At 41.9% G+C, this 14,332-nt stretch overlaps 1 protein-coding gene across 1 annotated transcript in view; it reads left to right on the top strand.

The window, feature by feature from the left end:
• Positions 1-9,008, top strand: part of LOC127454453 (chromodomain-helicase-DNA-binding protein 3-like) — an 85,396-nt gene extending 76,388 nt beyond the window's left edge. The window contains exon 40 of the mRNA XM_051721683.1: positions 6,758-9,008. Coding sequence (XP_051577643.1) covers positions 6,758-6,861 — 104 coding nt within the window. The 3' untranslated portion in view covers positions 6,862-9,008. The remainder of the gene's footprint in view (positions 1-6,757) is intronic.
• Positions 9,009-14,332: the final 5,324 nt, after the last annotated feature.

Genomic DNA, 14,332 nt, shown 5'->3' with positions numbered 1-14,332 from the left:
GACCAAGGGAACATTGGGGGTTGGTAGCCCAGCACGCATTGGAAGGGGGTTAAACCTGTTGAGGTATGAGTGAGGGAATTCTGTGCATATTCGGCCCAGGGCAGGAAGTCGTTCCACTTCTCCTGTTAACAGCTACAATAGCTCCAAAGATATCTGCCAATCTCTTGGTTTAGATGTTCCACCTGTCCATTGGCCTGAGGGTGATAACCAGAGGTGAGACTCACATTAATATCCAGTCATTTGCAGAACGCCTGCCAAACTCGGGACGTGAACTGTGGACCTCGATCGGACAAGATGTCCTCTGGTAATCCATAGATCCTAAACACTTGGTGGAACAAAGCATTAGCGGTTTCCATGGCAGTGGGTAAACCCTTGAGAGGGACAAGTCTACACGATTTAGAAAATCGATCAATTATTACCAGAATGGTAGTATATCCATGGGAGTTTGGCAGGTCTGTGACGAAGTTGATGGACAGGTGAGACCATGGTCTTTGTGGTATGGGCAGTGGTTGAAGCAACCCCGTGGGCAGTTCTCTGGGGGTCTTGGATTGGACACACACCTGACAAGACTTCACATAGTTAGTCACATCATGAATCAACGATGGCCACCAGAAAGAATTACATACCAGGGTAACAGTTCTTTGGAAACCAGGGTGTCCTGTGTTCAGGGAAGTGTGGACCCATTGGATAGTCCTCTGATGTAGAGCTTGGGGTACGTAGTGATTGGTAAGGGGGGCAGTTAGGTGGTGACGGTTCATGCTGTTGTGCTCATTGTATCTCCTCCATGATGTCCCAGCTAATCGGTGCTATGATGACAGATGCTGGCAGGATGGACCCAGGGTGAGGTTGGAGGTGAGGTGGATCATGTCTGCGTGATAGTGCATCTGCCTTGCTGTTCTTGCAGCCAGGACAGTAAATGACTGTAAAATTGAACCTGGTGAAAAACAATGACCATCGTGCTTGACGTAGTTTCAATCTTTTGGCTGCCTTGATATATTCAAGATTCTTGTAATCGGTGATAACTTGGAATATGTGGACTGCCCCCTCTAACAGTGACACCATTCCTCAAGTGCCGCTTTCATGGAAAGTAATTCTTTATTCCCCACATCATAGTTACATTCAGCCGAGTTCAACTTCCTGGAGAAAAAGGCACAAGGGTAAAGCTTGCCTGGTGTTCCGTGACGTTGTGTCAGGACCGCTCCAATCCCACAATCTGAAGCGTCTACCTCAACGACGAAGGGAAGATTAGGGTCAGGATGTTTCAGTATCGGAGTGGTTGTGAAGCTTGACTTGAGGGAGATGAAGGCTTGGTATGCGGCATCGTTCCATGGCAACTTGCTTGGCTTTCCCTTGAGCAACGACGTGAGTGGTGCTGCAATGCTTCTGTAATTCCTAATGAAATGGCGATAGAAGTTGGCAAAGCCCAGGAACCACTGTAGTTCCTTGATTTTAGAAGGTCGAGGCCATTCGGTGACTACTGTTACCTTTGAGACATCCATCTCCACACCTTGATGGCTGATATTGTAACCCAGGAAAGTGGAATCACAGTTTTCTGCCTTGACAAATAGTTGGTGTTCCTGGAGACGTGACAAGACTGTCTTGACCTGCTGGATATATTGTTCCATGTTTTGTGAGTAGATGAGGATGTTGTCAATGTAGGCCACCACACAATGATTCAGTAAGTCTCTGAATATTTCGTTGATAAAGGACTGGAAAACTGAGGGGGCGTTAGCAAGTCCATACGGCATGACCAAATATTCATAGTGCCCCAGGTGGTGATGAAAGCAGTCTTCCACTCATCCCCTTCTCGAATCCTGACGAGGTTATAAGCACTCCTTAGATCAAGTTTGGTATAGATCTTGGCTTCACGGAGTTGTTCAAGGGCTGAGGGGATAAGTGGTAACGGGTAACAATATTTTATGGTGTCAGAGTTCAGGCCTCGATAGTCGATACAGGGACGTAGACCTCCATCCCTCTTCTCTATGAAAAATAAACCTGCAGCAGCTGGGGAGGTGGAGGGATGGATGTAACTGGAGGCAAGGGCTTCCTCAATGTAATTCTCTATGGCGAGGGTTTCGGGGCGTTACAATACATAGGCCTTGCTTCTCGGTGGAGCTGTATTGGACAGAAGATCAATAGCACAGTCCCATGGACGATGAGGAGGAAGTTGTGCAGCTTTAATCTTACTAAACACTTCACTGAACTCTGCATACTCCTTGGGAATTGTGGTCTCCTTCTGTGATTCAGGACTCTCAATACTGGTGATAAGGTAAGGCCTGGAAACAGCAACATGGAGACAATGTTTATGACAGAAACTTGACCAATGTGTGAGCTCACCTTGGTTCCAGAATATCGATGGGTCATAGATGGCCAGCCAGGGATGACACAGGATAAGAGCGTGCTTGGGTGAGTTGATAACATATAGTGAGATATTCTCTACATGAAAAAGTCCAATCTTGATGGTTATAGGAACAATCTGTTGTGTTATGCCAGTACCATTAGGTGCGTTGTCAACAGTGGTTATGTTAATCTTAGGAAAGCATTCAATGGTGGATATGTTGAGTTCTTGAACAATCTCCTGATTAATGAGATTAACAGCAGCCCCAGAATCCACTAATGCTGTAACACATCTTACATGATCAACAATGGAGATCTCTACAGGCAACAGAAAATTATGTGAGATGGGTGATATAATGTTCATGGTACTCACGTGCTGCCTTGACTCAGGGGAACTTGATTTCTTGTGTGGACATGCAGTATTGAAATGACTTGGTGAATCACAGTAAAAGCAAAGGTTTTCGTTGCGTCGACGTTGGCGTTCCTCCATGGAAACACGATTGTATGCAACTTGCATGGGTTCAGGTGATACAGTGGATGCCTGGGCCTGTACTGAGACTATAGAATTCGAGGTGAAGCGAAACTGAGGCTGTGAAGCATTCTGAAGCAGGTTATCAATCTTGATGGCCATAGTTATGTATTCAGAAAGATTCGTACCTTCACCCTTGCAGGTCAGTTCCGTCCTGAGTTTCAGGTTAAGCCCTCGTGGAAAACAGTCTTCAGAGCGACATCATTCCACCCACTCTGAGCCGCTAGTGTCCTGAACAGAACTGCATAATCCGCTGCTGATCGTTGACCCTGGCGTAGATGAAGTAGCTGAACAGAGATATCTTGGCCGCCCGCTGGATACTCGAAGACTTCGTGGATTTGTTGAACTAAGTAATCATATGAAACCTGGATTTGAGTATCTTTATCCCAAACAGCGGCGGCCCAATCGAGAGCTTTGCCAGTAAGCAGTGACATCAAAAAAGAACATTTCCTAGCATCTTGATCAAATGATTCAGGCTGATTTGAGAAAAATACCTTGCATTGTTGTAAAAAACCCTGGCATTTTTCAGCAGAACCATCAAACTTATCAGGTAGAGCAAAGCTTACCGGTTTAGCATGGGGAGCTGACAGTGAGTGAATGTATTGTGTCAAACATTCGTTGGCAGCTCGTAGGTTGTTCAGCTGGTCTTGGTAACCCCTTAATACCTTGCACTGGTGCGCGAATGCGGCCTGGAGCTGTGAAACTTCCGCTGGATCCATGTTAGGCGAAGTATTCTGTAACAAACTGGCCATGGAGACGGTGTTAGGATCCATATGCAGGAAGTTTATTAAAGTACACAAGCAAACAATCCAAATCGGTAGGCAAATAGAGGTAGTTGTTAAGCAGGCGGTATAATCCAATAAACCAAAAAGACAGTCCAACAAGGCAAACAAAACAAAGGTGTATCCAAAGGCAGTAAATCCAGGAAAACAGTCAATGGTCATAACAAGAGAACAATCAACAATGGCAATGGAAAAACGCTTGGTAAGGCAGGGTAAACTGGCAATGCTTCGCAGAGTCAAAATGGAACAGCATGGTATTTATATAGTTCAAACAGGAAATCACAAAAGAAGAAAAGGTACAGAGTTAGTATTTGGGAGAGGGCTCCCTCTGGTGGTTGGTAGGAGGGGTAACAACATCGGATGTTACAACAACAACTGCATTTGAAATATGAAATACATTTTAATAATTAATTATGTGATTTAAGCACTGAATCCACCAGAAACTACAGCATTAGCAACAGATTTTGTAATGCTTACGACAGACGTCAAAATGTTCTCTTGCCTTCACCTTATAGCAGTTGGCTGCTGCATGGCATTTTTCACCTCATATGCATGAATTTCATAATTTTACAACATTGTAACATTCTTTTCGCTTGGTCCGCTTTAAATCCCACAATCCTCTGTGCAAACCTGCCGCTTATCTCCCATAAAGAATTAATTGGAAGTGTCCGCTCATGCTCCAGTCACTCCTCACTGATTGACACGTAGGGTTAAGGCTAGCATATACTTAATTTTTCTGCGTGCCGCTACATCTCGCACATGGTCCAGCGCTCAGCCTTTCCAAGTATGCATATTTTTCTAATATATAGTATGTCAAAAATAATATGCCAATGGACTAGGATGTCCAAATCCTTTGTATTCAAAAATACCCGGATGACCTACTACATCCAGCGAGATTCTGAAATACCCATCCACTGGACACTTAACTTGCCCATAATGCAACAGGAGCCAAAGAGAAAAAACGAAGAGAACCATGAGTCGGGCGGCTCATTTAAAATGTAATTGTTATATATATAGCATGCATGTTGTTCCTTGTAGTTAAATTGTGCTCGTTTAACAAAACAAAAGGAATTTTCACAGTTGTTGTTATTACATTATACACTCACTGAGCCCTTTATAAGGAACACTGTGGTCCTAATAAGTGCCAGACATGTTCTTCTGCTGTTGAAGCCCATCCGCCTCAAGGTTCGACGTGTTGTGCATTCGGAGATGCTATTCTACTCACTACAATTGTACAGAGTGGTTATCTGAGTTACCATAGCCCTTCTGACAGCTTGAACCAATCCGTCCATTCACCATTGAACTCTCTTATTAACAAGTATTTCTGTCCACAGAACTGCCACTCACTAGATGTTTTTTTGTTTTTGGCACCATTCTGAGTAAACTCTAGAGACTGTTGTTCGTGAAAATCCCAGGAGATCAACAGTTACAGAAATACTCAAACCAGCCCGTCTGGCACCAACAATCATGCCACAGTCGAAATCACTAAGATCACATTTTTCCCCATTCTCATAGTTGATGTGAACATAAACTAAAGCTCCTGGTCCGTATCTGCATGATTTTTGCACTGCTGCCACACAATTGGCAGATTAGGTAATCGCATGAATAAGTAGGTGTACAGGTGTTCCTAATAAAGCGCTTAGTGAGTGTATTTGGGCCACAAGACAATACACATGTCCCTGTATGAAGTATGTCCATGAATGTACTGATACTACTCACCTGCATACCTAATGAAACATACTTTTTTACCAGCTGAGAAGTACGTCCTTCATCAAATGCAGTACATAATTTGACAGGACGCAGTTTTGGATGCAGCCAATGTATACTCATTAACGACAAGCCCATAAAGACATGTTTGACGCATGTGCACTTTGACTGCTTTGTAGTACTCTTTTAGTACTGTCAATGGCAGCTGCATGTGAAGATGGTGTGCACAGATGCAAAATGTCCAGATGTCTAGAAAAACTTGGCTGCATATGACACAAAATTCGTCATCAGCATGGACTGTCCGATTGTAGCCCAGTTTTTCTAGACACGCGAACATTTCGCCGCACTATGCTGATGACGAAATTTGTATTACGCGCTATGTGAGATGTAGCAGCATGCAGAAAACCAAAGTATAGTCTGGCCTTTAGTATAAGCACAATACCAGTGTTGTTATTGTAAGAGGGCTTATTTGAATGTGGAATTTTTGGGGAACTAATTCATTGAAACAAAGGTATTGAATGCTATAACCCCATTCATGACATTTTGGCTAGAATAGAATAATATAGAATTACACATATTCAATGTTGTGTATAGTCTGTTAGAATAATTTCATGTTTTTGCATCCTGTTTCTAAAACCAGAGAACACTAGAATGTCCACCGGCAGGAAAGTTAGACAGTATTAGAATGTTTTTTATTTTATACGCGACTTAAAAGACAACAGCGATCATACTAGTCAGTCGTACTGCAAGTTCACAGCAAAATCTAGAAGAACAAAGCTACAAATTTCAAACAATAGACACTCACTATGTGCATGTGTGTGGTGAAATATAATACTTGGTTAGCTACTAATAGTACAACGACTATTCCTCACATACTTTATATCTCTGACACAAGACGAGAAGAGTTTTTGTATTATTATTATTATTATTATTATTATTATGTATTGTATGTTATATTCTGACTGTATGTTTATTAATTAAAGGATGCCCACAAAGGAGCACAATGTGATTTCATATTTTTTTATTTGTGTTTTGTAATGTTTTGTTTGTATATTTGAAATATATACAGAAAGTAAAATAAATGTTCAGATGAAAGTCATAGTAGTACAGTGAGAAAGAAAGGACTAAACTGAATGACAGAAAGAGAATGACACAAATGGAAAAGAGAAACAGAAAGAAGACAAAAGAAAACCAAAAAACCAGAGCCATTGAGAGCTAATGAAAGGTGGTCATGTAAACAGCATATGATGGATATGATGAAGATAAAAAGAGAAAAGGTCAGATTGTGCTTTTGAGTGCTTAGTAATTTTAGTATAAACAAAAAAGGGGAAATTATGCTTTGTCTTGCCTAAGTGTATCATTAACTTCACTTCCTGTGTGTGTGTTTGCATTTTCCCTGCAGTGCTGAATGGACCCCCCATGTCAGTAAAGAAAGAGAGAGAGGCGGATCTTCTGATGGCTCGGAGGGAACAGCGCAGTGGGGAAGTGATCTGCATCGATGACTGAATTCAGCCCCTCCCAACACACATATACAGATACACACACACACACACACACACACACACACGCTGACTCAAAGGACATCTGCATGCAAACGTAAACAACTATTCCTTTAGAACACACGTAGATGCAGACGTGCGCCTGCAACCCAACAGATTGATGAATGAAAACAGACTACCCTCAGTATCACGCCAGCACTTTCACGTCACCTCACGTTACAGCTACTTATTATTATGCAGAGAAGGTGGTTTCCTCCTGATCACTCACACACACACACAGATACTGTATTTCCCTTCCTCTCATACTATCTATCCCAAATCAACCTCGCAATTCAAGCATATCTGAGCAGTTCAGTCATACTCGCATTCATCCAAAGCCCTGTAATCTCGCAAGCGCCCCTTGACACAGATATGAAGCTGCATGTATTTGGAAAAGCATTCGCCGAGCTTCACTTCACCCGCAGTGATTTGTTTTCCGACAGCATGCATATCACAGTCCATGGTTTAGTCAAGCAAAACGCCTGTGCATTGAGCTGTGCCTACTAGTGCAGTCTTTCAAGAGAACCCTCATCATAAGCTAGCGTGACTGTTTCCGAGCCGCCATGTACTGTAAAACAAGCTTGTAACCGTTGAGGTCTATTAGCTGCAAGGAGACTTGCTTTCAGGCATGGTGATGATTTGGGTTGGGAGGACCACCTTAATATACACGTAATACATTTCAATGAAGAGGAAGAAACTATTAACAGTATTCTGGCCGATTTTTCTCATGTCGATCTGGAAAATAATTATATATAAAAAAAATTTAAAAACTTGAGGTTACGTTTTTAACCTTCCACGACAGTAAGGAAGTAATGTATTATTAAGTTCAGTTACATACAGTATTGGCTGCATTATTGTCTTGAAATAAAAAAGACGTGTTTGTTATGAAGTTTATTTAGCCGTATAATGGGAAATCAAGCATTGATATGTAGAGCTCCCTGCCTTTTTAAGTATTGACCCTTAAAGTTGTGTTATGGTGAGGTGAAGAGGGTTCCACTGCTCGAGCCTTGAAAGTTTAAAAAAATGTAACATTGGCAAGACACCTTCGTACCTCCCTCATAATGTTTATGATTGTTACTGAATCACATTTGATGGTCCTACACTTTCCAAACTCCTCTTTCTCTCTCTCTGATCCCCCATAACTTCACCAAATCGCTCACTTTTCCATGTCTCCGCTGCACTCCTTTCTTTTTTTCACATTTCTCCTTTTTATGAGCTCTTTGATATTGTTTGCGTATTTAAGCTCAGTTTCATTGTGATCTCCTGTTTTTAATTTGAATTGTTATTACAACTATGATTATTGTTGTTGCTCTTAATGTTGTCCTTGATGTTACAATTGCGAAGCTTCTACCAAATGAAAAGAATAATAATAATAAATAGTTGAAACATTGATACATTGTATGTTTGGTCCATGACATTTCTCAATAGCGGACCTCTTGTAATAATATTCAACGAAGAGGTTGAATGAACTTTGGAATGACTGACATCATGACTATCTAATAAACATCGCTGAATATCTAGATTGGGGGCTTGCAAATAAATAACCTGTATGCAGTGGATCACATTTGTAACCATAAAATTGAAAACATAAGAATCCATATATTCAAATCAGCAAATTAAATTCCTTTAGGCATTTCCGCAATGTTTCTTTGCGATCTTTGGCTCCTACAAATACACAGCCTTGTAATGTAATTGCCTTAAATGGTAATACAACTGTTAATAGTTAATCAGCAGATGTGAACTCTGTATATGGCTGCAGTTGTACTATCCTTAGCTAGGCCTCAACTGAGTTGAAATGTTAAGTTATTTCCCCCTGTCCCCTCCATAGTTCCTCTGTTGAAACTGAAATATTTTACATTTCAGTGCTTGGTATTATTTGGGAGAGTTGTGTCAAAACAAGCACTTTCTGTCCATTTCTTATTTCTGCCTTTCAGTATTGTTTGTTTTCAACATTTGCATTTTGTTTGTTTCCTGCTAAGCGTCACAGTGTTTGTTGTGATTCCAGACAGTCAGTGACAATGTTGTAATTGACATTCGGCACATTGAACGGAACATGTTAATAATGCATCTTTCTCTCTTTTGTTTTGTTTGTAATAAAATAAAAATTCAATTGAAGACTTTCTGTATTGCTGTGCTTATTATCAGGTTAGAAAGATCTTAAGTTGGGGGAGTTTCAATAGTTCATTTTTGCTGGTACATCAGTTGTAAGCATTATCCTCTTAAACTGTTGTGTATTTTTTGGCTAACGTCTGCATTTTTAACACCCAAATTTAAAAGCTCATCTTACACACATATAGTGGACTGTTTGCAAAAAAAATGGTCTCAACTTACAGAAAAGAAAGATTCAAATAATTCATAAATAATACCATAAATGTTTACAATCTTGTGATGAACATAATTCTTTAAAAAAAAACTTAGGTTCTGGTTGCTCTGTCACCCTGCAAAAAGTCGTATTTTATTCCACTAGATGACATCAGGTACAAGGAAAAAAATGTTTTTCCTATATCACCTTTCATCACAATATACAGATATGAAATAAAGGTGACACTCCAACACATTTAAGCACTCACACCATAGACATCCTGTCTATATCTGATTGCATATGTGACGGTCCTGTTCTACCCGCTCCATACGGGACTCGAACCCGGACTCGAACCCAGGACTCGAACCGGTGTCTCTGGTATGGGAGGCAGGTGTGCTAACAAGGAGGCTAAAGGATACAGCCCCTAGTGTCAGTCGCTAGTGCACCTCTTGAGGTCAGGAGAGTGAGGTTTATACATATTGCACAGCTATCTATCAGCTAGCCACCGTTACACATGTATAGAAGCACAATCTAGGTGTCATTGGAATGCTGAGATCCTCTGCTTTGCGATGATACATACAATTTTATCATCAATAGTTGATAAAATATTTTGCTGATGATTTGTTTAACATGCTTTTTCTGCTGGATGGCAAGCTTTGTTCTGGACATCTGAGATATAACAATGGATTTACCTAGCAAGCTCACAGACAAGTAAGAATTTATCATTTTGAAGAAAACAGCCTAAGGTAAGAGCTGTACGAGTGTCACGGATTCACCAGGCTCACTCGCCATACACACACACAGACTTCCCTCTTTCCCTAATACTAATCACCTGCACCTGTCTCTCATCACCATGCTAATCAGCTCCCTACATAAGCCACACTCACTCCTCAGTTGATGTCTCGTCTCCCATGGAATACAGACTCACTTACCTGCTCTCCAGCGAAGTCTTCAAAGTTCCACTCCAGCGATATCCAATGATTTCTCCAAGGTTCCTCTCCAACATTTCCAACGATCTGTTTCCCCTGTTTCTCCTCTACTCATGTCCCCATCTGATGTTTGTGAGTGTGGCTCATCAAGGACTCTCACTTCCTATCTGAATACAGACTGTTATCAGTGTACTGCTCATCATTTACTGTTCAACATCCTCTGATTGATACTCACCTGTTTACTTAAACTTTGTGTTTAATAAATGCTTGCCTTCAGGTTCAAACATCATCTTCAAGTCTGGGTTTCCATTACAGAAGACCAGACCAGCCAAAATCATGAACCCAGCAGGTATAACACCGCAGGATCCATTTCAGGAGCTGGTTGACGCTCTCCGCCGTGCACCTACCCCTCCGGTTAACCCTGCTGCATCACCGATCACAACCAGCACTCCCTCCACTTCTTCTGCACCGGTCTATTTGGCTGGAGGGGGCCCGTCATCCTTTTCTGGTGCTAACTGACCACAGAAACCTTGAGTATCTTCGGGAAGCTCGTCGACTCAATCCTTGCCAAGCACGAAGGGCCCTCTTCACACGCTTTGACTTCACTGTCTCCTATCGTCCAGGGGCCAAGAACTTCAAAGCAGATGCTCTTTCCCATCTCTTCTCTCCAGAAGAAAACATGGAGGAACCCGAAACTATACTTCCTCCACATGTCCTAGTGAGTCCCATCCAGTGGTCCCTGGACGATAGCATTGTGGAAGCTGCCACCACTGAACCTGCTCTGCCGGGCTGCCCCGCTAACAGGACCTATGTTCCCACATCCCAACATCTGACATTCATTGAGTCTGTACACTCCTCTTTGGGCACTGGCCACCCTGGGACCAATAGGACCTTCTCGCTCATCCAGGACCGGTTCTGGTGGCTGCGTATGGCCGAGATGTCAGAAGCTTCATCCAGGGATGTCTGGATTGTGCCATGTCAAGGACCCCACAACAACTACCAGCTAGCAAACTCCTTCCGCTGCCCGTTCCGTGTCACCCTTGGTCACACCTGGGAGTGGACTTTATAGCGGACTTACCACCCTCTGAAGGATTCACTTGCGTGCTAGTAACAGTGGACCGATTCTGCAAGCTGGTTCCCCTCAAGGGTCCTCCCACTGCCATGGAAATGGCTGAGATGCTATTTAACCATGTATTTCGTAATTATGGAATCCCCGAAGACATCGTCTCTGACAGAGGTCCCCAGTTCATTTCAAGAGTCTGGAAGGCATTCTTCTCCCTCCTGGGTGTGACCGTCAGCCTCTCTTCTGGATACCATCCACAGTGTAATAGGCAGACAGAAAGAAATATACAAGAGATTAGCCGATTTCTCAGAACTTTCTTTCATCGCCGCCAGAACCATTGGAGTCGCTTCCTGTCCTGTGCCGAGTACGCACAGAACTCCCTGCATCAGCCTTCCACCATTCTCACTCCATTCCAGTGCGTACTCTGCTACCAACCCCCTCTCTTCTCATGGTCCGGAGAGCATCCGATGTTCCATCAGTCGACCATTGGTTTAGAGAAAGCGAGAGGGTCTGGGACTTAGCTCACCACCACCACCTGCAACGGGCTGTGCGCCACCAGAAGAGCCACGCTGATGCCCGGAGATCTTCAACTCCTGTTTACCAGCCTGGGCATAAGATGTGGCTCTCCACAAGGGACATCAGGCTGCGCCTCCCATGCAAAAAGCTAAGTCCCCGTTACATTGATCCCTTCACCATCACGAAACAAATAAATCCAGTCACATACCAACTCCAACTCCCACCTCGATATCGTATTCACTCTACATTCCACGTCTCCTTTTTGAAACCTCACCACCTGTCTCTCTCTCTCTCCTCAATCCACAGAACCTGGTCCGGTCGTCTTGAGTACCTCGTGGACTGGGAAGGCTACGGTCCTGAAGAAAGATCATGGGTACCTCAGGACGACATCCTGGATCCGACCCTACTCACCAACTTCCACAACACTCATCTGAATTGTCCAGCTCCTCATGGATGGGGTCGTCCATGGCATCGGAAGGTACAGCCTTCTGGAGCGGCCCGTGGAGGGGGAATAATGTCACGGATTCACCAGGCTCTCTCACCACACACACACACACACACACACACACAGCCTTCCCTCTCTCCCGAATACTAATCACCTGCACCTGTCTCATCACCACGTTAATCAGCTCCCTACATAAGCCACACTCCGATGTCTAGTCTCCCATGGAATACAGACTAACTTACCTGCTACTTACCTGTTCTCCAGCGATATCCATGATTTCTCCAAGGTTCCTCTCTAATGTTTCCAATAATCTGTTTCTCCTCATGTCCCCGTCTGATGTTTGTGAGTGTGGCTCATCAAGGACTCTCACTTCCTATCTGAATGTAGACTGTTACCAGTGTACTGCTCATCATTTACTGTTCAACATCCTCTGATTGATATTCACCTGTTTACTTAAACTGTTTAATAAATACCTGCCTTCAGGTTCAAACATAATCTTCGAGTCTGGGTTTCCATTACAACGAGTTTAAGGTTAAAGGAATAGTTCAGTTCATGCGGTCTCAAACTCCTATAACTTTTTTCTCTCTTCTGTGGAACACAAGCAAATATTTTTGGAAGAATTTATTGCCCATACAATGTAAGTCAATGGGGTCCAAATCTTTCAAGCTCCAAAAAAGGACATGCACTCTCTTAGGAACACCAGTAACCTACTTATTCATGCGATTATCTAATCAGCCAATCGTGTGGCAGCAGTATAATTCATAAAATCATGCAGATATGGGTCAGGAGCTTCAGTTAATGTTCACATCAACCATCAGAATGGGGGAAAAAATTTGATCTCAGTGATTTAGACCGTGGCATGATTGTTGGTGCCAGACGGGCTGGTTTGAGTATTTCTGTAACTGCTGATCTCCTGGGATTTTCACATACAACAGTCTCTAAAGTTTACTCAATGGTGCACAAAAACAAAAAACATCCAGTAAGTGGCAGTTCTGCAGACGGAAACGCTTTGTTGGTGAGAGAGGTCAACGGAGAATGGCCAGACTGGTTCGAGCTAACAAAAAGGATATGGTAACTCAAATATCCACTCTGTACAATTGTATTAAGCAGAACAGCATCACAGAATGCACAATACGTCAAACCATATTGTTCCTAATAAAGGTTGTACAGGTAGTGTAAAAGCAGAATAAAAGTAACCCATATTACTCGAGTGGTTTGATTCATGTCTTCTAAAACGATACAATGGCTTAAGTTTGGTTAAGCATTTATGCTGCCTTTTATGTTCTTTTCAGAGCACAAATGTTTTGGACCCCATTCACTTACCTTGTATTGACAAACACATCATGCATCCTTTTTTGTTGTGTTCCACAGAAGAAAGTCATACGAGTTTGAGACTGCATGAGGGTGAGTAAATGATGAGAGAATTATAAATTTTTTGGTGAACTCTTCCTTCAAAATAATGCTTATGTCAGTTCGTGAACATTGAAAAATTATGCACTTCTAACACTATGCGCAAAATTATGCACTTCTAGCTTCTATGCGCTTGAATACTAATAGATATCTCAAATTATATAAAAAAATTGTTTACTCAACTTAATCTTATGTTCTTACTAGTTAAGTTACTGTTACTCTCTAAATCCTAAAGTTGTCATTATTAAAAACATTTAAGTGGTCCTAATAAAACAGTATTTGAAATGTCACATTTTGGAATCATAACTAAAATACATAAGTTCTTTAAACTGGCTTTGAGTACTACTAACTCAAAATTACCAAGTACAAAATTGCAGTTGTGTGGAATACCCATAAACCCTTGCGCTTGAATAAATTATGTTTGTTTGGTCAAAACAAGGGAACTTATGTAGTAAAATAATAGTTATTATTTAAAAATCTATTTAGTTTTAATTCTTATGACTATTGTTGTTGTTTTGTTGTAGCTGGTTGATAATTGAGATTTTTGTGAAGTCACCATGAGGGTGATTAGAGTTACCTTTGGTAAACTTGGAGCCTGTTAAATTTAAGCCATTCTTTTTTACTAATTGTACTTTACAAAAGTGCAGATTTATGTGCACTAAGAAGTACTGAGTAGAGTCCAGTGTGCCATATGGCAAAGCTAGAGTCTATTCATAATTTCCCTTATACTATATGACATGATATAATTCAATTTAAATAATTAAATCAAAACAA

The sequence above is a fragment of the Myxocyprinus asiaticus genome, chromosome 2 (genome assembly GCF_019703515.2).
Source record: "Myxocyprinus asiaticus isolate MX2 ecotype Aquarium Trade chromosome 2, UBuf_Myxa_2, whole genome shotgun sequence".
NCBI lineage: Eukaryota > Metazoa > Chordata > Actinopteri > Cypriniformes > Catostomidae > Myxocyprinus > Myxocyprinus asiaticus.
Note: the sequence above shows the minus strand (reverse complement) of the source record. Positions and strands in the feature narration are given on the sequence as shown.